Source organism: Pezoporus occidentalis, unplaced genomic scaffold (assembly GCF_034315485.1).
Source record: "Pezoporus occidentalis ecotype Australia unplaced genomic scaffold, CSIRO_AGI_Poc_V1 ctg2, whole genome shotgun sequence".
Classification (NCBI taxonomy): Eukaryota; Metazoa; Chordata; class Aves; order Psittaciformes; family Psittacidae; genus Pezoporus; species Pezoporus occidentalis.
The window spans coordinates 11,848,250-11,875,895 of record NW_026913855.1 but is presented as its reverse complement, the minus strand read 5'-3'; the positions used below and the strand labels follow the sequence as shown (position 1 = coordinate 11,875,895).

General features: G+C 44.5%; 1 protein-coding gene across 12 annotated transcripts in view; it reads right to left on the bottom strand.

The window, feature by feature from the left end:
* Positions 1-249: 249 nt before the first annotated feature.
* The window catches only part of RREB1 (ras responsive element binding protein 1), a 126,401-nt gene continuing 99,004 nt past the window's right edge, over positions 250-27,646 (bottom strand). For 11 of the 12 annotated variants that reach the window (XM_062617847.1, XM_062617850.1, XM_062617845.1 and 8 more), the window contains 4 exons: positions 27,402-27,591; positions 22,905-25,647; positions 7,614-8,357; positions 250-4,558 (listed from right to left, as the gene is read on the bottom strand). In XM_062617847.1, coding sequence (XP_062473831.1) covers positions 4,029-4,558; positions 7,614-8,357; positions 22,905-25,647; positions 27,402-27,591 — 4,207 coding nt within the window. In that variant the 3' untranslated portion in view covers positions 250-4,028. The remainder of the gene's footprint in view (positions 4,559-7,613; positions 8,358-22,904; positions 25,648-27,401; positions 27,592-27,646) is intronic. The other variant, XM_062617856.1, reaches the window with a different exon arrangement.

Here is a 27,646-nt window from a genome sequence, read left to right as displayed (position 1 = left end):
TGGGTAGGTCTCTCTGATTCTGAACCTGGTTCCCTTCTCTACCAGAAAGAACCACCCTGCCAGGACTTAGGAAGATGCGGATGCTTCAGCTTCGCTGCAATTGCCCGGCCTCCAGAGCTGGACACACGATCCAGATGAATCTTTGGCTCACCGTCCTGTGAAATGTGTTTCATTTATAGAAAAGCGCATATAAATGCAGCTAAGGCAGCTCCGACAAGCTAAAACCAAGGATTTCTCTCTTTTGACACCTGCATGTGGCTCTTGAATGCACTGTGAAGATCTCACGTCTATACACATTCATCCAAGAAGAAAACTATGCTGCAGAAACCTACTTATTTTACAGAGAAAACGACTGGTAGCACTGTGAATCACCACACTGAGCTGGGAGGATGCTCACTTCTGTGATCATGGGGTTAAGAGAACCCTGACCCAACGCCTGGGCAGGAATATCAGCACCAGAGCACTTTCCTGCTGGTTGCTACATTAAGGAACTGCACCAAGAGAAAGGCACCGTTTCCGAGGGGCTTGACTACCGGGAAATATGGGGGTCAAAGTGAATGTGCATCTTCAAAGCACTGCGATCATCCCCAATTCAAACTCAGTTCAGCCTTAGGAAGAGCAACGGCGATGCTGCCTGCACAGACAAGCTCTGTGCGTTGTCCTCTAGCAAAGATGTCTCAAAGCAAGTTAGAACAAACCCACAAGAAGAGCCACATCCATTTTGTAACCTATAATTTTTAAATATAACATTTTATTGCTTAGATGGTTTGATACAGAACAAGTTTTACTTTTTATTTTGAATTTGGAAGTACTGTACAACTGAATAAAAAGAGGAATAAAAGTACCAAAACAAATGTGTGATTCTCTGTTCATGTGGCATAAACCAGTCTTGTACACAATTCGTAGCAGCAGTTTAAGTTCCCTTTAGAAAAATATGAATTCTACACATTTATTACTGTTTCCTGCATGGGACGAAATCACTAGGATTGAACTTCCTTCGTGGAGAGAGAGAGAGGAGAGAGAAAGGAGACACACAGAGAGGAGAGAGAAGATGACGAATCATTCTGCAAATGGAATCACTGTCACGTAGCCCCGACAGTTGTTTCACAACAGCCTCAAACAAAGTTCTCTGTTTTTTTTTTGTCTTTTTCCTTTGTTTATTTTTTTTTAATCTTTTTTTTTTTGCGCTTTCACAGTCAAGTGCTCAATGTAGTGATTGAATCTCTCAATGTCAACGAGTCCATTGCAACTCAGGCAAAAGAATTTCAGAAGATCCTTTTTTTTTGTTTATTTCTTTTCTCTTTTTTGTTATTTGTAAAAGCCCTGAGAGAGGAAAAAAAAAAAAACCCAAAAAACAAAACAAACCCCCCAAATAAAAAGATTCAAACAAAAATCGTATAGAGACAAATTAGCTGAACATGCAAACTAAAGCCTACGATTCACCCATAGTTTAAACACATTATAAATTTCACAGTTTAATATTGGGGGAGGAGGGGAAACAAAAAAAAAACCCAACAACAGCAACGGTTCTCAGTCAAACTCAACTAATAAAAATGTCAATAAAATGTGGCAAGACCTTATACTCTACTAGGATATAGATAAAGGCTATATAAAGCTTTAAATCAATAGTGATTATTGCTAGCAGATGTCCCGGCAGGCTGCTGGGAATTAATTACTTGCTACATCGTTCTGCAGCATATAGTTTAGTAATGGCTTCTCCCCCACAGTATTGCGCAGTTTAGTGTGGAGAGTTGCAAAACAAACCCCAAAACAAAACAAAAAACAAACCCCAAACAAAAATTGACAAAAACAAAAAAAATACCCAAAATAATAATAATAATAATTATAATTATAATAGTAATAACAATTCAAGGGATGTGTGAACTGGTTTTAATTAAGTAGAATGCACCTGGGTAGAGTTTCAAATGAATCATTGGTTGTGACTGATTTATCGTTATGTGGCGTTAGCTTCGTTTCTGAACTGGTTCAAACATCCCTATTAAAAACAAGAACCAAAAAACAAAACAACAACAAAAAAATAGAAATCACATCATATACCTCAACCATTTGCTGTATTTTTTTTTTTTTCTATTTGCAAGAATATTACTCGAGAACGTTTCTCTTCCTTTGCATTCTGGACAGTGAGATTTCAGTCCCAGAATTTTTCAGAGAATTCTTTAATATATAGTTATATATAGATATATATATATTATATAATATAGACTGGGTCCAAGGCCCACTTCCTCCATGTCTTGTGAGAGCAGGAAAAGCGATTCTGCAGGGGTGGGGGGGAAGGAGAGGGGGGGTCACAGTGTGGGCTGGGATGGGCTGGGCTGGGGGTCTGCAGTGGTGGAATAGCACAGTGAGGCTCCGGCAATGCTATTATGGCTCTGTCTGTCCCAGAGGTCATGACTGAAGGACAATTAACAAACAACAACAAGGACAACAACAACAACAAGGACAACAACAACAAATGCTGGGCACTCCTAGAAATGCACAGCTACAGTAGGATACATTTCACTTAACCCCTTCAACAGTGGTGGCCGGAGTGTCGCCTGTTGCCGGCAACAGGAGCCACAGAGAGAAGAACTTCCAGCTGCCAGCATCGAAGGGGTTAAATTATTGATATGAAATTTAGACACACACCTCAAGTCTTCAAGCATCAACCCCAAAATCTCAGGAAGAATTTATTTTTTATTAATTTATTTTATTTATTCTTTAACATGTCTTAAATCTGTAGTTTTATTACCAGTAGTATTTTCTTGCTCTAGAACATGACAGTAGCAAGATGACGGTAAGGCTCGCATTTCTCCCTGGCTTGCTTTCGGCTGGAAGACGGGATAACTTTGCTCTTTGAGTAACGCGCGCTGTCACCGGTGTGATGGCCACAAGACTAACCTCAGCACTCGCAGCACCTTTCTCAAGCACTTGGAGGGGCCTCCCCCTGACACACACGCACACATGCACGCACACGAGTGAGATGCTCCCCTGCCTGTACGGGTGTGCTGATACCTCGCAAACGGCCTCTGTTTGACTCTCCGGCCAGAAGAAGGGTCTCATTTAAAGTACAGTAGAAGAGCTGCAACATAAGAAGAGGAGCTGGTGAAAGCATCGAGTCTAAAACATTTCCAGAGGGGATCCAAGCGGCGCTATATGTCTGCGGGGGGCAAATATTGCCCATTGGTTTCTGCTGACTGCAGAGACAAGCGAACTGATGGATTTATAAAATAACAATAAAATAATAATAATAATATACTGAAGCAAATCAAACATATATAACAGCGGGTGCATCATTTCCATAGGTTACGTTGCTATGTAACTCTTCTCTGCATACACGCTCAGTCCATGACGGCCAGAAAAACCCCCTAAGATTCAGAAGACCATTTCTAATGCTGAAAAGTGGAAACAAGCGTGAGGTTGAAATTTCTTTGTGTTTCCTGCTTTTTGGCTTGAACCACTTTGAACACCTTCGACTGCCACGTTGTTCAGGCCTGGAACAGGCTTAATGCTCCACCGTGTGGCAAATGCAAGAACATCTACTGAGAAAAAACAAATACCTCACCTGCATTTCCTCTGACTATTTCATATGAAATTCACATATTTTTTCTTCCAGTTATTGGCTGTGGTATCCAAGGGCCTCCCACCCCACTGCCCCCATTTCCAGCTCAGAGAACAAACACAGCGACTATCACAGATATACAAGAACAAGCTCACGCACACCAATACAAAAGGTAACATTAATGCTTAAATGAAAAAGGTCCTCTCCAAATAATTCATTAAAATATTAAAAAAAAATCATTTTTGAAAAAAATCTATAATACCAAAAGATCTAATAAAGTAGTAAGGCACTCAAATCAGTATATACTGTAGTCTCTTGCATTATTATACTGAAAGGCATATGGCACCGCATCCAGTCTGCCATACTCTCCCCACAGCTGTAGGTCGCTCTTCCGAAACAGGACTCCAGGGAAACCTTGCTCTGCTGGCTTCAGCTTGTGTGCCAGGACGGCTCCAACCTCTGAGCAAAGTCATTCAACCCCCAAGAGCTGAGGCGCACTGTCTGCAGAGGCAAGGATGTGATTCATGGGAGACTTTTTGTTGTGCATCTCCAGCAAGTCTTGAATGAAACCCGAGGGCCTCTCGAGCTCCGAGCTGCCCCGAGGCTCCTGGTCTTTTGCGCTCTGTTTCTGTGCGCTCTTGGTGGGCTCCACCAGGCAGGTGCCGGCTCCTCGCCCGCTCAGCCTCTCCTCTCTGCAGGGGGAGAGGCCCGGGACCGTGCCAGCCAGGGACTCTTTTCGGCTTCCCATGAGGGACGATGATGTTTGGTCACCGATGCCCCCGGCAGAGTCGCACTCGTTTTCTGAGACGGGGTTGGCACCACTGTGGCTTGACTCGTTCTCGCTGTCTTCTCCACACCTTGACTGCGTCTCCTCCTTGTCGCTCTCCTTCCCATGGTTTCGGGTGGTTTTGACTTTCTGGTGTATGCGCTGGTGGCGAACCAGGCTGTGTTTCAGAGTGAAGGTCCGTTCACAGGTTTGACACTTGTAAGGTCTCTCACCTAGAAGACAATTAGAATACAAAGTCAGCACTAAGGTCACTAACACACCTCCCTCTTGTTTCAAGTAGCATGGACGCTCCTTGCTTCGGAAATTCAGTACCTATATCAAACATGGATGTTTGCCTTTATGCAGACTTTTTGCTTCTGTACTAGCAAACTAGCTGATGGCACGCAAGCAGGAATACAGATAAATCCTCCCAGGCACAAATCAAAAATCAGAACTTGTAAGTGTCTTGAGACTTCTGCAAGCTTGGTATGGCGCTGCACTGAGGAGGAAGAAAGCCCCAGGTATACCCTGTCTAATTCAATCAGCAACTTTTCTGAAAGACGCTTGCACTTTGTCCTATGGAGCTCAAAAGCCTTTGTGAAAACAGCCCACCATGGGGTCTCCCTGCTGCAGGTCAGCCCTGACACACGTGGAGAGAGAGGACTGCACAGGTTAACTGTGGCCCGCAGCTCCTACAAACTGAACCAAACAGCACATGAGAAAGCATCTCCCCCCCTCTCAAACGCTGACACATGGGCAAGGATGAAATATGCAGATTAATCACTGACTTCAAGCTGTTAGGAACTACCCTTGCTACAACAGCTCCTCCTCTTTCGGTGAAGCAAAAGACAGTATCATCTCATTTCAGAATGGACACAGAGCAGCTGAAGGACCTAGACTTAGTACGGGTCACAGGAAGTGTCTGTTAGAGGGTGACCAAAATCTACTGTCCAAGTGAAAAATGCCTGCCTCTGGATGTTTTTACAGAGCTGCTGGTGTTGCAGGACAGGAGTGACTTGTAAAAGCCCCTGAAAAACCTCCTCATACCCATTCCAGAAACACTACTTGCAGGACAAAATTCTCTCTCTTATTTTGGACTCTTAAGCTGCAGAGCCGCTGCAGGCATCCTCTGGTGTGACCAACTGATGGTTTGCTCTGGTCTCAGAAGCTTTTTACACCTGAGATACTTGAATGCTTCCTTAAGCAGGAGCTCATCAAAAACAAAGCAACCACAGCCCTGGAGACAAAATTCCCCCTAGTCCTAACCAAGCACAGTGCCCCAGGGTAGTGCCTGCCCTGAAGAACCAAAGATCCCATCATCCTGACCCATCCTCTATTCCTGAATGTGCCTATTAAAGACTCGCCAGTGCTGCAATTCCATCCAGACACCATCTTGTGCCTATGAGCGCATGGAACGAGACACTTGCAGCTCACTTCTCACTTGTAATAATGCTTGGGGTCATTAAAAGATAAATCTGTGTAAGTAGGTCCGCTGTCCCTGGGAAATGTTTCTCTTGGGTGCCTTGCTAGGAGAGCTGCTGTCAAGGGAGGGCACAGCTCCCCAGGAGCATTTTGGGCCAACAGCCTTTGCCCATAGCACTTGGCTATTGCTGAGGCAGCGTTGTGGCTGGGCCTGCGCTTGGGCAGGCAGCACCAGAGCACCCCACAAATGCTTGCTGGGAAGCAGCCAGCACTGCGAGAATGAAATGCTCCCAGCCAATGGCTCCTACTGCCATTCAGTAGGTGGGCAGAGGTTTCTTGCACACTTCAGCACGTCCCAAATGTTCCTCTTCTGAGTAAAGTAATTCTGAAACCTTATAGTTATCTTTAAATACCCCACACATTAAACCCAAAGTATAAGCAATGTAACAACTTGATGGTATTTTATCAATATCAATGAACAAGTGGGACAGAGAGGAGAGGTATGGAGGGAAGATCCTCAATTGAACCCACAGTATGGGGGGAAGATTCTCAGTTGAAAATGTATTGGCTATAGGTGGTATTTATGTTTATTAAATTTGAAAAAAGCACTGTCCCAGGGTCCTTTTCAACACCTATTCTACATTAAGACATCCTTCAGTGTCAAATAAGAAAGAGAACCAAACAGGAAAAAAGCACACTGACAAGGCCTACACAGCTCAGCATGCAATGAAAACAATTCAAACATATGGTATTTGTTTGAATTATCATTTGGGCATTCATCATTTGGGCATAAAACTCAGTAGTTTAGATACTGTCATCTTCCCAGAGGTTCTGAATTAGTGTGAAAAATAAGCAGACGAATGGGACCTGTCCTATATTCACATGTGGCTCAACACCAGAAGAAAACAGGTCAGTTTTGCACTCAATAGGCCAGTATTTATGATTCAGAAGGGTAAAAAGTCTGGGTTTTTTTTTCTACTCCTTGGTGTAGCTTACTAAGCATCTCAGTCAACTACCAGCACAAATATTTTGTTAATCACAGAGATGTTGTCTTCAGCAGAGAGCACCTTCAAAAGCTAAAAAATGTCAAACTGCACCAGTTTTCCCATGTCAGAGCAGCTTGCTGACAGTAAAATGCATAATTAATAAGCATTCATTGATAAGGATGAATGATTAATTCACCTTTCAGCTGGCTCATAGCTTCACCTTATTTGCATGGTACTGCTGCAAACCGTGTATCACATAAAGCAACGTCATGTATTTTAACTGAGTCAAAGTCATCAGACAAGTGGTTTACTACCTGTGCTCTACCTTCCCTGCCCAAGCCTGAAGAGCAGGGTGCCCACTGTTGCTTTGCCTTTCACTCAAGCAGCAGGTCATGCAGATGACCAGCACATTAATACATTGCCCATACCAGGCTTACATAATCAGACAAAACCAGACTCTCTCTCTCTCAACTTTCCCTCAGAGATGAAGCCTTATCATACACTGACAGGTTTCTCCACTGCTCATCAAAGTACTGGGAAGAGGTAGAGCCACACGCACATGAGAAGAAGGGAGTCAGAAGCTGGGCAGAACAACTGCACAGGGATCTCCACACTGGCCCTCATCTCTAAATCCTGCAAACAAGATGGGGAAAAACAGTTTGGGAACTGAAGATAAGGCAGTGGCGACAATTACCACTCCCCTTGACAGGCTGCATATACAGCATGGGGGATTGGGGCAGACACCTTGCAGATACCTGTGGGACTAAAAGCACTGTCTCCAACCTCAAGTGCTAGCAGCAACTGTGCACTTACAGAGCAGATGCCGCAGTCTGGTGGCAGACCTGCTTGTGATCTGTTCTGCCCTCAAGCCTCCTCTTACCTGTATGAGACCGCATATGTCGCGTCAGATCCTGCAGAGACCAGAAACGCTTGTTGCACACAGTACAGACTTTCTTTCTTTTGTCTGCTTTTGCAGTAATCTTAGCCCCATCAGTCTTTGGTTTTTTGTCATCACTGCTCTTCTCAGTGGACTTTCTCTCTGTGCCTTCCCCCTCAGAGATGCTTTCGCTCTCTTCATTTTCCTTTCCTGTTGCCTCATAGTCCACAGGAGACTCCACTACCTTCAAGTCCATCGGAGACTCTTCCTGCTCAATACCAGAGTCCTGCATCGAGGGAGCTCCTGCATTATCCTGAATGCTTTTGCTTTCATCCTCACTGCTCCTTTCATCCTTTCTGTCCTCACGAATGTGGACCTTTTTGTGACGGCCAAGAGTGCCAGCAAACTTGAAGGTTTTGCCACAAATGTCACAGGCATGTTTCCTTTCAGTCTGAGTACTGCTGCCTGCACTCTGGTCACTCTCTGCCAGCTTGAAGTCCATTAATTTGCTGGCAAAATTGAGGTCAAGACTTTTGTTACTTACAGAATCTTCCTCAGGGCCCTCTTCGTATCCATCCGCTTTTATTTCGGCATCCTGTTCTGCTGGAGGGGAGTCAGCCTTTTGCTCCTTGGGGCCGCACTCACTCGCTGGTAGCTCTGTTATTTCCTCCGGCCGTTCCTTCTCGGAAGAGGTCAGGTCCAAGACTTCATTTCCTGTAGCTAGTGTCTCTGCATCAGACTGGCTGTCTGCAAGCAAACAGAGAGAAACTTTCAGTGGGATGCTCTCTGCTAATTCACAACTACCCGCAGTAAGGCTGCACAAAGACCCATGAGCATTGCTTCTGGTCAAGACTCACAACATCTGTTTCTCTTATCTGTGACCCAGGCCAACAACTTAAGAGCTGAAGAGAGATCAAACCCCAGAAGCCAATTAACCAGATGATTAAAAATCCATAACAGAAGGCTTTCTTTTCCAAAATACACTTGCATCCTTGTCAGTTTCTTGAAGTAATTTTTAATATAATCACTTTAACCAGAGAATACAAAATGTTGATACTTAAAATGTTGCTGAACTCAAAAAAGAGTTGAGGTCACTACTACTACAGATACACCATTCCAGAGGCACATGAATGTGTTATTTATAAACTTGTGTATGATAAATATTGACACAGATCGAAGTAATACGCATCCACATATTAATCAAACTGATTTATAAGTAGCAGGAAATGCTTTTCAAAGAGAATGTAAAGGCCTCATGCAACCAACTGGTACAATTAAATGTTATAGGTTAGTGTAGATGATGACACAGAGGTCAGTTACAAAAGCAAAAGATGCAGAAGTTCATCCACATGTGGGTCTTTGACACACACCAATACATCACCTGGAACCAAAACCTAAAGCCAAGATGCAGTAACAGGCAGCACACTTTGCTGTTTCACAACTACTCCAACAAGAAAACAAAACACCTAAGATGTCCACCTTAATGACCTCCTGTGCTTTGTTAGCATTTTGTAGCATTAATGTTGCTGAGGACATGTGTCCCAAAAATTAGAACAGATAAGGTGCTTCAGGAGAACAAAGGGCTAGAGCTGTACCCTTCCTGAGCTCCCTACAGTTAAGTGTAAATAGGAAATAAGCTGGAGTGGATCTGGAGGCCAAAGCTGACAATGATGCAACAGCATATAACTGCATCTCCAGTGCCACTTCCCAGCAAATGTTCCAGCACATGAACTTTGCAAGCTGTATTTTCTACAAGTTGAAACTTTTCTTGCTTTAATTCCTCCACCTCATTCTTGTTGACAGCATGCAGCTAAGGGAGCAACACAACCTACCCAGCATTTCAGCATTCATCTGCAGCGCAATAGCTGCTGAGTAACTACAGGGATTTAGAAACTTCAGTAGAGCAGTTTAAGTTCGCCATCTGACACAGAACAGCTTGTGCTTGCCTCCAAATTACCTAGGTTTCCTACTGCAGGCTTTTTTCATAAGCAAGAATTACAGAAGGTAAGATAGTCCTCAGGCATTTGGTACTTTGAATGCAGTCTTGCAACATGACTTGCATCAAGCCATCTCCTTGCACAAGTGATATAAATGGCCATTAAATAAATGTCAAAGCTTAGCAGCATTTCCAGTAATCATGAACAATCACTCAATAGAACACAATCCTCAGTATGCTTTTTCTTGGGGAAGAAGTGACTTGTCAAAAAAAATAATCTCACCTTTTAATCAAAACAGATCCGTTTACATAGAGAGTGGATTACACAAAAGCTTTCCACAAAGTCCAGCACTCATCTCATTATCAGCCCATTAAAACATGCAACCGAGCCATAACCTGTGTATAACGCTGGAGAATTTGAGGATGTGGGCATCTGAAAACAAAGGTCACTTACAAGTGCCCTATGAATCTCCATGTGAATTCTGTGTTTTGGCTTGTTGTCTCTTAGCTACAGTAAGGGCAAAAAAAAAGGATGAAAAAAAAAAAAGCTATTATAAACAAAGAGTGGTCACTTCTAAAAACCAAACTGAAATGCTGATGCATAATAATTAAGAAGAAGCACTGCTCCACAACCCCAAGAAACAGAAGCCAGGCATGTATGAGAAACCAGGCCCTTGCACGGTTCTCCTCGTTACAAGCAGCTAGCTGGGTCTCACAGCTGCTGGCACAGGCAAGGGAGGGAGCGCAGAAGCCAACCCCAGGCCATATCTATACACGGGAGTCGTTTAAAATGGAAGCACAGCTATGAGCCTGCTGCCTTCTTCCACCGTGTTTGGGGGCAGGATGAGCACATCTGGCTCTCACTGGCAGCACCTCATCTTTGCCCAAGAGGGGGGATGAAAGCAAGGATTAATGGCAACTGATGTGACTCCTTGCTACTGCTGGAAGGGTCCTTGTCCTTCCTTGGCTACCCACTCCCTAGCATTCACACAGGGTCTTTTTCACCAGAGCACAGGTTTCTGCTGGACCGAAGCAACCCCATAATCACCGCTCCCTTTAGGCTAAGGGTAGGAGGGAAGGGAAACAACAGTTAAGAGGAGTGGAAGCTTCCCCAGCTGCCTTTGGTTGCTACCATCACAAAGACCTATCTGTGCGTGATAGACAGACAAACCCTAAATGGCCAAGTGGCTCTGAGGCACAAAGACCTTGATGTGACACCAAAATAAAGTGCCTAGCACAGCTCCTGTATCCCTGCCATCAGTGCTCATCCACAGTGAAGTGGGGGGCACCTCCTAACAGGCACAGGCCACTGTCCCATCCCCACTGAGGTCAGGAAACACCTCCCCAGCGGGATGTGTGCCAGGCCAAGGAAAGATTGCAAGCACAGCACAGAGGGGTCATTAGGGAGCAGGGCAGGAAACCATGTGAGCTCTGTTGGGATGGAGAAGAGTGAAGAGCAAAAGAAGACAGAGATGGAGAGAGTTCCCCTTCTAGTGTACCCAGAGAGATGTTCTGTAACTCTTTGCTGGCCAAACTGAAAACAGCAGATGCAGAATAAGTTGTGTTTTCAACAGGAAGTATCAGGAGCAAAGTGAACAAGCAGAATATACACTGGTAGCACTCAAATAAGAGCAAGCCAAAACCACAATGTCTTTAAACTCTCAACTGCAGAAGTCCCAACTTTTACATTCAGCATGTATATCATGTATGATTTGCAAATTTCCCCTTAATTTTCTGTAACTTTTTCTTCTTCTGCTTCCAGTATTTAAAAAAATACATTATTTTTCTTATAGTACACTCATCCTTCAGTGAATCGTACCCGAGCTCTATCTCCTTTTTTCCTCTCCTCTCTGCCCTGAGTCCTTTCCCAGCTGTTACTCTGTTCTTGCGCGGCTGGCCTGAAATTACATTTTCCTTTGCACCAAGGGATAGGTGGGATACGTTGTCCACAGGTAAGTTATGCTGCCTTACTAGCACAACAAACAGATGAGGCTAACATCAAGAAAAGCAAACATGATGTTTGAACAACTTCACAAAGGGCAAAGACCACTTCAGACCCCGGGAACACAGATGCACGCAGGCTTTCTCTTCTGAAGCTGGCCTGCCATCCCCAAATGACCACATTCAAGCTCAGGTAGCGACGCAGCCAGGAGCGTGCTGACACACGTACGTGCTTCGGTGAGCGCCCTTCCTTCTTACCTGCACAAACCAGACCTACTGTTTTCTCTGCCGAGTTTTACAGGCCCCTATGAAGCCTCATGCATACCGTAGGGTGGCAGCTCCTGACTAGCTGAGCGGCTCTGTGGCTACCCCCAACCTGTGCGGTTGGTTTTGCAGCTGGTGAAGAAGCAAGCTGCTTTGCACAAGCCCCAGCTGTTTGGGATGCGTGAGAATCTGCCCAGCTCTCCTGCAGATGAACTGGAATATCAGCAGGGGAGCCGGGAAGGTGTGTGGGAAACATGACACTTGCCAAGGCAGCTGTGTCAGGTCTCGTGTGGGATTTCTCCTGCAGTGCAAGGGATGGCTGCACTGGCAGCCACTCCATCCACTCCAGCAGAAGTTAGGCTTGGCTACACTACTGTTTTTTCTCTGCTTACATGCCTATCTGCATCAACGAAAACCTCACTGGCCGTACGATTCCAGCAGGCCTGTGTCTTACACAAAGAGGAGGATTCTGACTGTGCCTTCAGATCTGGGCAAACATTGCTCCAGCAAGGCCGTGTTCCTCTCAGAAGGGTCATTCCCATTTACAGAATTTTCCTGATTTATAGCGCAGAGCAGCCACTTGCATCCAAGCGATGAGGAAGGCAGGGCACATGGGAAAGGCCTGCCTTTCTTTCACCCCTTTCCCATCTTTCACTTACTGAAGTTGTAAAATGCTTTCCAGTCCATTTATTATCCCACAGATACTTACACTCAGAGAGTCAAGAGGACAAGAGTGGAGAGGTCTGCTTGCCAAGGCTCCCACCACCGCCACCTCTTCAGCAGCCGTGGGAGCAGAACACATTACCTTGTCACAGACAACCAGAGTTTGTGTCACTCCTCCAAAGGGAAGATCAGAGGGTGACACCATTTGATGATGTCATTTCTGACACCAGAGTCAAAGAACGTGGGCAAGGTAAGGTCAAGAGAGGAGATAAGCAGGGAGGTAGGGATGTACGGAGGAAGGTAACACACAACAACCACCAGTAGCTCAGCTGCTGCCTTGTCAGCTCCTGGGAAAAAATGAACTTCTCAGGAGATATATTCATAAGCAAAACCTCAAGGACTCCAACTGAGAATCCAGAAACTTTTCTGCTTGCATGAAAGAAACCACTATATAGTTGTAGCCAAAATCATTTTTCCTTCAAACTCTGGAAAGGAAAGACTGCTTTGCTGAAGTCCATTTACAGTTCAGGTTGCCGTTTCCAGTCAGCCTAGCTGGAAGAGTCTGCTTAATCTTTTATAGGTGGCAAGAAAGAAAAAGAGAAGTAAACTGCTTTCTTGCAAACACAAACCGAACTAGCAAGGGAGACATGAAATGTGGAAAGTTTCAGATAAAAGAGCAGATACAGATCAAGGTGGGGAGGTTGCTGGTTTCATTCTGTGTTCCTATGGTTTTCTTTCCTTCCTGGAACTAAGGTGGAACAGAGTAGAGCTTGAGATGCTAAGGAGTTATAAGAAAAAACGAGGTTGTTATAACAGAAACTATTTTGTGATTAGAGCAAGTGTTTATTGCCAAACACTCCTGCATCCTGAGAGAAGTGCTAGAAAGCCCATTACCTAAATAATGCTCAAAACTGGAGCAGACAGAGCACTGGAAATGGATGTTGTACAAGCAGTCGGCATTATCAGCCAGATGAGCCAACGATTTACTATTTGCCTACGTTAACTTAAATAACCCCAGCCAGTTTTGTATTTTACAACGGACACAGACACCACTAGGTGGTAGCAGTCTAGTAAATTTGGCATTTTTTGGACGCATCACACAATGCTGCTCCTACTTCCACCCATGATCTGGAGAACATCTTTCCAACCTGTGGAGTTGACTTGAAAAATTTTGGGAGTTATCTTTGCCTATTTCTATTATAAAGAATCTAAACATTAAAATTTAGCCATCCTTATCATATTGCATGCACACGCACAAATATTGTATTAGTTCACAGTTGCGGGAGTTTTGGTCATATCCGCATGCCTCTTGAAATGAAAATATCTGAGATAGAAAAGGACTATTTGCAGTAAATGGAACTGAATATATCCGGGGGGAAAGAAGAAAACCAATCCTGGAGAAAAAAAAAACACTTTTTGCCTCTGACACAAGGAATGACCCACCAGTACCTTCAAGAGAGCACCTGAAGTCACGGACACAAAGAGAAGTGCAGGACTAGCTCTGACTGCACCTACCAAGTGGAAAACTGCACTGATGATGAGGTGGGGGGCATAGGGAATGCTGGACTTTCACCTTATGGTGATTTCCACTGTTCAGCAGAAAGGCATTTTGATATAGAGCCAGCAATACAATCAGCAAGCTATATACCATCTTCTCAGTATCCTCCCAACAACAGCTCTAGCACTCAGGCCAACCCTCAGTGGGAAGCAGCTCTTGCTTTACCCTGAGCTGTGGCTCTGGAGTGTCTGTTAAACTTTGTCTGACACTGAAAATGCAGTTTGAAGGCCTTTGTCCTCTAGGAAATACCCACAAATGTAGTTCAGAGGTACAAACAGCTAGAGCAGTTTGGAAAAACAAGAAGTCCCTGCTGTACCGAGGACTCACATGATTTCTGGAGGGATCACAGAGTGGCAGATATCTAGAGCAAAGATGAATTCTGCTAAAATGCTAATCGTAGAATTCACTGCTGAGTATACTTACTTAGTCAATATTTGCCTAGTTAGCACAGAGCAGTTGTGTTCGACCCTCTCACATTAGGGGTAAGCCTCTTTAAGAAAGAGATCTTTCCTTAGCACAGTCTCTCTCTGTATTACATAACAGATAATCCCTTACCCCATTCCTTATCCCACATCTCTCCTCCATCAACTGTGTTTTGCTGCAAGAAGGGAGCATTCAGAAAGCCCTAAGGAGACAAAGGCAGAGCTGCTCTAATGTGATGAAAGCTGGCGATTCATTAAGTTGCTTCACAATTTCACTGTCCGCCTCTCTGTCGGTTCAGGTCTCTCCTGGTCCCAAGGCTGCGAACCAGGTGAGATGTTCTCAGTTTGCTTCCCATGCTCTCCATGCAGCAAGGACACACACAAGCCCCATCACTTCAACAGCCTCCTCATCTCTGAATCCTATTCAAAACCACCATCCTGTTTTTGTTTTGGTTTAAAACAAGACCAAAAGAAACCCTCTATAAACTTGTTCCCAGTGACACTCTACTGAATTGCGCTTCCTGTCTTACACCTCATCTTAAAGCTTCACTTCATTTATGGCTGACCAAACATCACACAAGCATCCCCCTTCATTCGCTTGCCTGCTGGCATACAGTGAAATCTGGATGATTATTCTCTTCCAAGTACAGCCCTTGCATGGGGTCTGCATGTAAGCCCCAACCACGTTACTTACCCACGTTTAAAAAACAAAGAGAGAAATGACCCCATTTAAAAATAAGCCACAGTTTCCAACTTTTAATTTACTTCCACTGAATTTGAAATCCATTTTTCTTGGACAATGGAGGGAGACCACAAGTCCAAAGCCATTGAATGACTTTGGACCACGATTAAGCACCACTTGGTGCAGTCAGTTACAAGCACTAAGCTGCGCTATAAAGTGCACATGGTAACTATAACAGCATAGGATCTGGGCTCCTTCCTTGCTGTCTAAAGCTGCTAGGGAAGACACAAAGCATCTGACAGCAAAGCCAATTTCAACAGCATCTATCCCCAGCACCTCCCAGGAGATGCTGCCAACTCCACACCTCAGCTGCATCAATGTGCTCTTTTAGGGCCGTGACGGATCCAGGAACTGATTTCATGACTGCTGGTCCCTCCCCTTGCCCTTTTCATTTTCTGGGCAGCTGGATCAGCTACAGTTGTTGGGATGAACAGTTGGGAACAGGTTGAGCCAGTACTGCTGAGAAGTGCTTTGTGTTATCCAACCATGGCCCAAGGCTCTGTCTGCCAGGGGCAGGTCAAACCACTCTGACCAGCCCAGTGCTGGCTGCTAAGAACAACATCTACATTCCACCAAAGTCCTACCCATCCTACATGCCATGCCACCACTCACTGGAGAGGCTTTAGAAACACTTGCCTCTTTACCCTGCTGATCGGCTGAGCTGTGCTAGCCCCACTCCGAATACAAAGGAAGTTTTCATTAGACACAAGTAAGACGGTTTTAGTTTCATTCTGCTGTGAAGCTCGTCAGAGGTGAGCACTTTCAGAGTCCTTTCTGCAGACTTTTGTTCTGTGAGGGGATCATGTTATAACATGAGTCTTTCTCTCGCCCCGTAGCCATCTGCTGTCTGCATAGGCAGGATGAGCTCACGTGACACCCCAGATACAGTGGCTACAGCCCTGTGAAGTTACAGGCTGTTAACATGGTAACAAGGCAACTTAGTTTCTTCATGATAGGCAAGCTCATATCATGTCATAACATGTCCCCAGCATGGCTGGTTTTAATGCCAGACTAGTACTGAGACCTGTATTACTACATCTGAATCGCTGCAAGGAAACCTGCTGTATTAACAGAAGAAAGGATGAGATAGGCTGGGAAGACAGCAGCTTCCCAAACAAACTGGAGCTTGGAAATGTAAGAGAAAAATCCTTTGCGCACTTTCGTGCAATCTGATCAGCAGCTACCCTGAGGTTGAGAGTAACAATTCATTCGTGTAATTTTAGCACAGAGCCAACTTCTTGCTGCTTTTAGGTCTGTTACTTCAACAACTCTCCTGTGAAACCAACTCAAAGTGTCACAAAGGGACCCTTGTCATCTCTCCTGGAGGTGTGAATACCTTTACAGCAACAGCTCCCTTGTGCAAACACTTTTCAGGCAAGGGACATGCACCACCATCTGCTGAGCTTCCTTCTTGCCCCCATCCCATTTGGCCAGCAAATAAAAAACCTGACTGACTGCCCTCACCCTTGGTTTCACGTCAGCTTGTCCTTCCTGACTAAATGCCACTTGCCTGCCTACAACAAAGCCTGCGTGATCTGACAATCAATCTCCTTCACTGCTAAACTCTCAAAACAGAGGGGGCAATACAGTGGCAGGTGAGCTTCAATGCAGATCAATACAGGGGAGAACACCTCTAGAAAAATAATCTAAAACATGCTTATGTGATGCTGAATGTGGTACTGGCGGGTGCATTCAGGCAGGAGGTCTTGGAGCCATCGCTGATAACTCTCCAGGATCACTGGCGTGGCCTGTATTAGTAGCCAAACTAAAGTCAAGAAAGACTGGGTACCATGAGCAACAGTACTGAAAGCAAGACCAAGGGTGCCCCTCCTCTGCTGTTTAGAGCCCTGACGTGCCCCTATTTCAGGTAGTGTGTACACTTCTGGTCTTCACGCGACAAGAACGAGACAGCAAAAGGCACACAGCAAACCCAACCCAAGTGATGGGGCAGCTGCTCTGTGAGAAGACACCAGAAAGGTTCAGGCTTCTCTTTCGAAGGAGAGAACAGGGTGTTACAACTGAGGTTTACAAATCATGACGTCAGCTGAGAGGGCACACACAGTAGAGCAATTCACCAAATCCTGCAATACTGGAACTAAGGGGGAAACTCTGAAGATAGCAGGGGATCAGCTGTTCCTGACACAGCAGGCAGTGAACTTCTGAAGCTTGATGCCAGGTAAGGTTGGAGGCAGATAGCATCAGCAGGTTCAGAAAGCCACTGGAGAGACTTGCAGACAGCAGGCCCATAAACAGGTAGTAAAGGGAGTAGGCAGGGATGTGCCCTTGAACATGCAACCCTAATGCAGCAGTTGTGGATACTGATAGAGCATTAAGTGGAACAGATCGCAGGAAGTGGCCAGGCCCACATGCTCACCCTAAATAGCACATCCTACTGCTACCATGAGAGACACGAGTACTTGGCTGCATGTATCACTGCTCTAACACAACAGGGCACTTCTCATATCCTTACGCTTTGTTTGTCTGCAGTGTTCAGTCTGACCAAACGCAGCTTGGGCTTGCTATTCTGAATAGCTGGGGAAAACTGCACGTACCACTGAGATCTAGCATCCTCTTCCTTAGACTGGGGGATAAGCACGTTTCTCCTCAGGTAGCAGCTGGCAAGTCCAGGTTTGTGCAAATTGTTAGATTTGGCAGAAATGACAACACCACACTTTTGAGAGGGGAAGGGCTTCTGGCCTGACAAAGGGAGAAAGTATGCCTATCTGTCCTTGCAATGTGAAATAAGAAACTGTTTCCCCTTTACTGCTTAGTGACCAACTGCAACACCCTGACTGAAAGCTCCTCAACAGCAGGCTCTCTCCTGAGACATCTATCACCCATGTGAATCTGACACAACTTCCAACAAAGCCATGGGGCATCTTCTCATTGACTTCAGTGGAACCAAGCCCCGCATGTCAAATAAGAAATCAATTACTACAATTACTTCCACACAGGAGAAGGCTTTTCACATCTGTAATTCATTTAAATGACTAGAACAAGGGAACTGACTGAGCACAGGAAGAGCTGAAAGAAAAGCCAGGATCATGCAGTGCAATGAGGAAAGCAGTCCTGCAAGACATCTTTGTGACAAACACAGAGATTGTGAGGACACCTACATGTAAAATGAGATCAATGCTTTTCACACCTTCTACCTCACACCCAAACCCTCTGAACAACCCCCTACATGCACCCACATGTGTGCACACACCTCCTCGCACACCCCCTCCCAGCCAGCAGCCGCTTTGATACACCACTGTGTTTCTCACTTTAATCTTCCACAAGCTGGCTCTGTTCTAATTAAAATCTCAGCCCATACGAGGGATTCCCCGCATCACACAGACACCTCAGGTGCTGTTTCTTTCTCTTAATTTTCTTCCACCGCCAGCAGAACTTTTTAGAAGCATTAAGGCACTGCTTTTTGCATACTTTCAAGTCACTCTTTCTTTTTAGTTGCCTGCTAAGCCAACCATAAATTTATGGTTACAAACCCCACCAGTTTCCGCACTTTTATTTGGCTACATTCACAATGCAAATACAAAACAGAACTTGAAAGTTGAGCAGAAACCCTTTTGCTTCATGATAGCCCAATTCCTTTCCACATTTCTTTTCAAGCATGCAATGACAGGATTAGCTGGGGATTAATTACTTGAAACTCAACCTGCATCTCACGTCACAATTTTCTCGTATTTTCAGCCTTTAAAACTTTCCTATCAACCAAGTATTTGTCATACAGACCAATACTTAGAACAGATAAGATATCCTTTCCATACAAGTGTCCTAATTGGAAGTCTCAAAACACAAACAAAAATCCTGCTTACCATGCAAACTCCAGTCCTCCCACCCCAAGTTGCAGTCCTATTCCCAAATGGGGGTGAGACCTCTTTCCAAAAATGTCACCTTCAAAGGCACAAGAAAAAAGATAATTCTCTGCTTCCTGTACTGTCCCTTAAAGGCAACTGCTCTTCTGATAAATTACACTTGCTCACTGGAGGGTAACCAGAACAGTTGGTTTAAGTGCAATGTGACTTGATTTTTTATTAGCTTCTTCTGTAAGAATGGTCATGGGCTGGATTAGAATACATCTGTGCCTAGATATTGACTCAGAACCAACTGTAAAATTCGGTTAGTGCAGCAGGACTAGTCTAGGCTGGGCACTTCATGGAAGACAGTCATTGGAAGGGAGTCTTTTTCAATGTAAAAGGTGATCTAAATCACTGCATGTAGGAAGATCATCCCTTAATTAAGATACCTCCTGCCACTCCTTTCCTAGTGGAAACACATTATTGCCATGGTAAGGACAAATGCTGCAAAGTTAAGATGTCTACCATTTCACTTACGCTATAAAAGCAAAGAAAAAAAATGCCTCCAGTCCCTTTTTGTTATGACTTATGTTCTCTGACCAACTGGAAACATTCAGGTTCTTGGGCTGCTATAACTGTATTCTATTTGTTTATTACTTTATTTTGTTTATAAATCTTTTCTTGTCCAATTCATGTCTGTTGTAACTGCAGAACAAAACAAAAACAAACAAAAAAATCCTCCACTGCCACTTTCTACACAAAATAAACTTGAGCCAAATATTTATCACTCTGAAAATATCCTTAAGCAATTCTTTGCAGATTTAGGTTACTTGTAACAAACTAATGGTCAAAAAAAGATGATTTTTAAAATTTTATATTGAACCTGCTCTGATGCACATGCCATAAAAGGAGCAAAATTAACTGCACCACCTCCAGGGCACATTTTACTTGATGCTCTGAGGATGGGTAAAGTCAAGAGCAGGAGGCAAGAGCAAAAAAGAAAGGCAAACCAAGCTGAACATAGAAGAGTAAATTAAACAATAAAGACATCAAGAGAAAGAAAGCATTACAAGCAAGTGTTCAAGCATGTTCAAACAAAACACAGGTACTGTGCTAAATACTGTATAAATCCAAGCTATGCAAAATTCCCAGTGCCCCACTTGTGAGCTCTCCATTAAAATAAAAATCAGTGAGGAAGGTGTGTGCTTCTTCAGGGAAATGCTTTTGAACTAAAATACACACAGTGGTATTGAGGCAAGAAGAAGCAGGGTGAAAGCTTTCACGAGAGTGCCTTCTGGTTGTGCAAAAGACATGGATTACCAGTAGCATGTGTGGTTTTGCAGTTTCACAGAAGGCAAATATGACCTTGACACTGCTTGGAAGGGGTCTACCATGTCCAAACTGACTGGTAATACATAGATATTACTTAAATGCTCAAAAATAAATAACTTTTCCTCAACCATGCTCACCCATTATTAGCTTAGGCCACTTACACAGATTACTCCAACTTCCTTACAAATGGATGGAGGAGAGCTAGTTGCCACTTCTTTGCTCAAATGACTACCTTGTTTTTTTATAACAGAATACTACATAAATCTAGGAGCATGGATCAACTTGGCTGCAGTGATTCCCTATGGAGCAGACACCAAACACATGCATTCTTTAAGCAGATCACCAGGACTCTCATCTATCCCACCCACATCGGTCTCTTCGCCCCTTCTCTCCCCAGGTTAAGGGAGCAGCTATCAAGCCCAGACAACAAATTTCTCCTTTTCTCTTTACAATAAGATTAGTGAATAGCATTTTTAATTAACTCCTTCTGAAATAACAGAGCTATCTAACAAGTCACTGCCTGCGCAATAGGTGGGGACAGAAACAGTGCATTGCACTACGACACTGTAGATGTCTCCATCAGAAAAACAACTCGCCCACCTTGAACACAAGCCCAACAAATTGCTGCATGTATCCCACAGCTGCCAAACTCCTCCCATGCCACCAGCACCTGACACTCACCATGAAAACACAGTGCTCACTCCACCTGAATGCATCCCAGTGCTTGCTTTGGCATCATCTCCATAAGTCTCTGTTTTCCCTGCTTACCTTTCCCTTTTTCCTTCCAGTAAGTCTTATCTACACTGCTGCCACAGTGGAGCTGCAAACTCCCAGAGTTTAGAAACAGAGTGCTGGTGTCACCTGGAAGGAGATGCCAGTCAAAGCTTGCTGTGGGGTGGTCCTCCAACAAGTCTCCCTGAACACTGATCATGATTAGGAAAGAGCTCAGTATTATCATTGCCGGAACACACCAAATGGAATCTGATTATAACCACTGCTGTAGTATCACCAAAAATCTTGTATCTGCACTGAGGATCCAGCCCTTGCTTTCCTTGTGGGGACTGCAGCACAGGCCTTCTGAAGGGGCAGTGTCTCCTTCCAAGGCCAGTGATCAGTTTTACCAGTATAACTCCTGTCCAAATGCATTTTCCTGTATTCAGTGAGGGTTTACACCAGTGCTGCTACCCTTGGAAGTCTGCCATCAATAAGCAGGTCAAACCTCTTAAGTCTGGGAAAAGCCTCTCTATTGTTTTTTGTCTCATGAACAGTTCTTCAGTAACTATGTATTTGTTTTGGAGAGCAGGGTGTTAGAAAACAATTGATACAAATAAAGAGCCCTCCTTCACCATTGAAAGTAAACTGTATGCTAAATAAGATGAAATAACTTGGTCTCTGTGGGCCAGAAAACAATAGCCTCACTGTTGCACTGATACCTTGCAAGTTATGTCCTCGCGTCACCCAAGGCAAACTGTAATAGGGACTGCTCCACAGCTCAGATTGCCTTTAAACCTCTTAGCTAGCCTCTTTTACCTCTTCAGCAGGTTTCCCTCTTTAGCACAGACATGAATCAGCTGCTTCAGAAAACCTCTACACCTTCCAAAAAACGAAATTATGTTTTATGAGGCTGTGGTCAGCTCACCTATGTTTCTCACAAATATTCCTAGCTTCTATTCTTTACATCAGGAGTTGAGATTGCATAATGAAGTAAATAGCATCAACAACTGTGACTGACTTAAAACGGAGCAACAGCAAGCACAGCTTTGTCTTCCCTCTCTCTCCCAGCAGGATGAGAATCTACTAATTACTTTATTACAGTGTGGGTGGAAAAAGGAGTGAACTTCAAGTCGGCACAGCATTCAACAAAGTATTTCCTCTACAGGGAAGAATGAGAAATAACCCCAAACCTAGTATAAATCTGCCTCCCAATTCCTCCTTTTGTTTACACCAGGTTTGAGGTTACTTACACAGTGGCACAGTATTAAAGACTCCACACGCATCTCTACACTCTAGGGCAAAAGCCCACCTTTAGTTGCCTAGCACTGAGAACAAACATTTTCTAGAGGTGAGCGTCTATGTAATGATCAGGGTGATGCTTCTTGCATCCTCCTTCTTTGATCTGTCAAATAAAAGCCACCGTAATTAAAAAAAGGAAAAAGCTAAATACAGTATTATTTTATTTGCCTGCCATAATTCTATACTTATTTGTTCTCGTATTTATGGATCTTTTTATCATTACTGATGCAGACAAACAGCTGCTGGAACCAGTCAAACAAACCGGGTAAAGTACAGTGAAATATTCAAAACACATGCTCACCTTCAAGATAAGACAGTAATAACAGAACATCTGAAACTAGAGTCTTAGCAAACCCAGGTACGCCAAGGTATGCCACTGAAGTCAGATGGGTTTTAGCAGTTTAATTTGCCCCCTTGATACTCAAAGGCACAGAGGTTATTCCATTACTAAAAAATGTGCCACCATCACTATAAAGTATTGGCTAGGGATTTCCAAAATAACCAAGAATACCATTCAAACATCAAAGAGAGGACAAGAAATGAACACCCTTCCACAAGGAGAGCCTTCCATAAGGAATACTCTCAGGGGCTTACGATCCACTGTGAGCACAAGGCTTTCTTACCTGTATGAGTGAGTATGTGCTGCTGTAGGGAATTTACCCATGGAAAGACTTGAGGACAGTAAGGACAGGGGATGTTTTGCAGGCGGTCTGAGTAAGCATTCCTCTTCCCTCTCAGCAGCTTATCTTCAGCAGTGTCCTTTTCATCCTCATTTGTTCCATTTCTGCCGCTTTCTTCCTTGAAATTGTCAGTGGACTGCAGAAACGGGCTGAATTTATTAGCGTCTGTGGTAGCCAGCATCTTCTCTATGCTGGCAAATTCCCCACTTGACTCCAGATCCAGACCACTGCTAAATTTAGGCTTATTTTTTGTTCCTTTCTTTCTACCTCTTCTCTTAGTCAACACAGGTTCGGCAATGGGAGACGGCTCTGGATCACATGCCTGAGCCAGGTCACTGGGCAGGCTGGAGTCTCTCTGCACGGTGGTCACGATTGTCACTTTTGCTTTGGCGTTCCCTGATTTGTCACACCCAGTGGAGCTGCTCACTGCCTTGGGACCAGTGTCTTCAGCCTCCGTTTTCAGCAAAGCGGGAGCAGAAGACACAGATGAAATGATCTGTGCAATGGAAGCTAGCGGTGGCAGCTCTTTAGTTACTGGAGGCTTTGGCAAGAGAGGTGGAGGTGGTGGTTTAGGCCTCAAGGGTCTCAGCAAGGCAGAATTGCCAAGGAGAGCAGGGGAAATGATTGGGACAGTCAAATGCAACGAACCTTTCAGTGGCTGGGTATGTCTGACACCCCTGTTCTTCTCTGAGTTCCCATTGGCACCAAAAACCAAAGGACACTGCAGACAGTTGTAGGCTTTATCACTGTTCCCAGAAGCAGCCAGCTCTTGATTCCTAGCTTCATATGGGACATCATCTTTATCCTTCTTCAGGACTTTGGGGATGGACAGGTCAATAGGCTCCATGGAACAGTCGTAGAAGGGCACGGGAGAAGAACCAAACAGGTTCTCCTGCTTCACTTGCACAGCACTCAGGCTTCTGCTCTTCTGAGAGAAATCCAATGGCTCATCAAAATCCATTGGGAAGCTGCCTGCAGGTTCAAGTTTGATGGGAACATGAGACGATGTCCCAAGCAAGAAGCCATTCTGTGGCTCCAGGAAAGGCGTCATGGTCTTGTGGTCCATGTAAGTGCTGTCCTCCAATAAAGAAGGGTCTGTCTGGCTTGCATGGGCACTGCAGTCCACCGCTAAGATGTAGTTCTCAATTTCCCTTTCTTGCACATGCAAGTGCTGCTTGAGGATATGGTGAATGCAGTTTCTCTTGGCTGAAAAGGCTGTGCCACACTCCTTGCACTCAAACGGCTTCTTCTTCTGGCAGCCACTGTGCGTCCTCATGTGAATGCGGAGGGCTCGGTAATGCTTCAGGTCCTCACCGCACAGCTTGCACACAGTGTCTGGGGAGCAGAAGGCATCCACCATCTCTGCAGCATTGCTGGTGACATATTCAATGTTCTTTTCTATATCCTTCCTGGTCACTTTGAAGTGCTTCTTTCGCAGGTGCCTCTCACAATTGGCTTTCACTGTGAACGGGTAGTGGCAGATTTTACAGATGTAAGGCCTCTCCCCGCTGTGTGTCCGCAGGTGTCGGATCAACGCTGCCTTGTCAGCTGCAATGTAGTCACAGATGTTGCACTGGTATGGGGAAATACCCAAGTGAGAGCGGATGTGAGCTCTCAGGACACCAGAGAAGGCAAACACCTGGTCACAAAAACGGCAGGGGTACAAAACTTTCCTCATGGTTGGGGCTTTCTTGTTCGCTGCCCCTGCAATGATGGCTTTAAGGTCTCCTTCTGTGACCTCTTGCTTGATCTTGGCTTCCATGCTCAGAGGCAGGAGAGCTTCGATGATGCTGTCCTGGTCCAGTTGTGTCTTCATCTCATGCTGAGTTAAAGGCTCTACTTTGGGTTGGAGGAGCAACTGCGAGGAAGGGCTCGACCTGGCTCCTGGCTGGGGAAGGTGAGAGTTGGAAGAAGACTCCACTGAGTTCTTGATCAGCCTCAGAGGGGGAGGTGGGAGGCTCGGGCTGATGCAGCCAGGGGAGGCTTGCTGGGCACTGATAAGAGGAGGAGGTGTAGAGGTTGCGACGACTGTTCGGGGCGTTACCAAAGGCTTTGGCTTCAGTGGCGGCATATGCTTGAAAATAGACTGCACAGGGACAGAAGGTGCCTTAGAAAGGGGAGGAAGACTGATTTGAGGAGGAGCGGAAGAAGCCATCTTCAAGATCTGCTGAATGTCTGCCAGCTCAATGGCAGACTCATTGGAGATGGGTTTTACCACAATACTGCTGTCAGGCTGGATGATAAAACCCTTCTGAAAAGGCTGCAGCGAGAGAAGCTTTATGTTCTCTTTTGTAGGGGGAAGGACTGAAAATGACCCTCCCATAGAGGCAGCTTCCAGAGGAGAGAGGCTGAGCAGACCGGTGCTGCTGGGTTCCTGAGGTAGGTTACTCTTCAGTGCTCTGAGCCGCATTTCTTGGACCTCATCTTGTGTATTGTCCTCCTGCTTGACAGGCTTGATATCTTTGGTGTACTGTAGGCCCAAGGATGCCATGAAGGCTTTCTGGTCTGGGTTCTCACCAGGCGGGATCATGGACTGTTGCTTGTGCTTGTCTTTTCCCTGATCCAACACATGAGTTTCTGTGTGCAGTTTGAGCGCCGAAAGCATGGGGAATGCCTTGTTACACATCTCACAAATAAATCGATGGAAGTCGCTGATGCACCTTCGCAAATTTGTTTCACACCAGACCTGCAAGACATGCAAAAATATTTAGAGTAGGTATCTCAAACTGGAAAGGTACCATATGCTTCTGCAAAACAAAACCAGTTTACTCCCTCTTCCACTGCCCAAGTTAAGGAGGTTAGAGCAGCCATCACCTACCTGGCATGGAGACATTCCTGCTCCACAGCCTTTAGTCACCTAAGTGGTGTATCTGAATTAGGTGCTGATCCTCCAGGAGCTCCTTTCTATAGAGGCAAACTGCTCCAGAGAGTTATTCAGACTCTCAAATACTTTTCCACCCTTAACTTCCCCTCCAGAAACCTCTCTCGCTTCTCTGACAGGACAGGAGCCTCAGTGGACTAAACAGCAAACTTCATTGAGACTACCTCCTTTAGTCTTATTACTACAAAGAAACTAGAAGGATTAAATAAAAGGCATCCAAGAAGGCAAAATAACATAAACCAATCAAAATAATAACACCTTAAAACAAATCAATGAAACAAAGAGCCCAAAGTGGAAAGGCTTTTGGTTACTGAAGTCTAATCATATTTATTCTCCAAACGAAAACACTAGGCTCACAAACAGATTTTATACCTGTCGCTGAAAACAATCATGAATCCAAATGCTGCATTTAAATGCTATCCACATAGCTCACATGTTGCAGAGCTTCCACATCAAAGAGGAACACAAGTGATAAATTAAGTAGAGGGCTGGAAAGATCTTTATATACTCTACACACTTTGTTCAGATACTTCATAGATCTTGCCTCAGAATGCAAGCAAAATTGTTACAAAAGGAAAGTCACAACATTTAAAACCCTTAATAATGTTAAATGTCTGCCACTAATTACAAAAGAAACCCAAGTTGTTTAAAAAGTTATCTCTTGTCCTGATTTAGTAACTTTTACACCAAAATTCTACTTGAGAATTACCTTCCAAATTTCAGGTCTAACACCTTGAAGCCAGAAGAGCTGGAACTCAGTGCTTTAATCCAAGTAGAATAAGAAAAGTGCAGCCGTTGAATAAGCATGGTCCTGCTGGGCTGTGCTGTTGATTTATTTCTTTGGGCTTTTTGAATACACAGCTTCATCAAGACCCAAACTAAGGCAGGCAAGGTGTGATAAGAAAGAGGAATGATACTATCCAACAGAAAGCTTTACGGCTGTCACAGAAATATTTACAGACTACCTAGTGCCTTTCCCCAGCCACTGGCCCTCAAACATGCAGTATCTTCAGACCTCACATAAGGAACATAGTGGAAAGGTGCCTGGGAGTGTTTTGAGAAGAAATCACTGAAGATGTCGCCATTTAGTAAGGAAGGTGATTTCCTGAAGCTTTTCATGATAAAATCTCTCACACCACAACTACATCCTTTTAACAGGAAATTAAATAAATAATGTTTTCCTTACCATGTATCTTCCCTACTTATTTTAGATGTGGGATGGTTTTGGGAAGGAGAGAAATAATGGGCAGGCTGGAAGGGGCAAGGGGACTTAACAACACCAAAGTTTTCATTTAAAATATTTTTACGGATCTTTACACCAACAGTTACCCTCTGGAATGCTGAAAAAAAAAAAACCAACCCAATCCCAATATTCTTTAGATGAAAAAGGAAAGAAGAAAAGCAGAAAGCGTTTGAAGCCTACATGGATAGTGGTAATGTGCTTTCCACAAAATATTCTACACCCCATCTCTGCCTCATCAAGGACACATCTTTCAATGAATTCAGAAGATACATGCTATTATTAGCTGTTACCTTAAGCTATGAAGAGCAGAAAGTACCTGAGAAATGCGGGGGAACTTCCTACAGGAGAAGTCTGTGAATCCCAAGTCATGGAAGCCTGCTGGAATCGAAGGGTTGTTCTGAATGAAAGGCTTTCCCATGGGATCTCTGGGAAGCTGCTTGTGGATAACTGCATTATGGCGCAGTAAGCCCCGATGAGTACGAAACGTAATACAACAGATGTCACACCTGGAAAGGAAAGGAATAAAACAGAAATGACTTACTGACTGCTGCAAGCTTAACA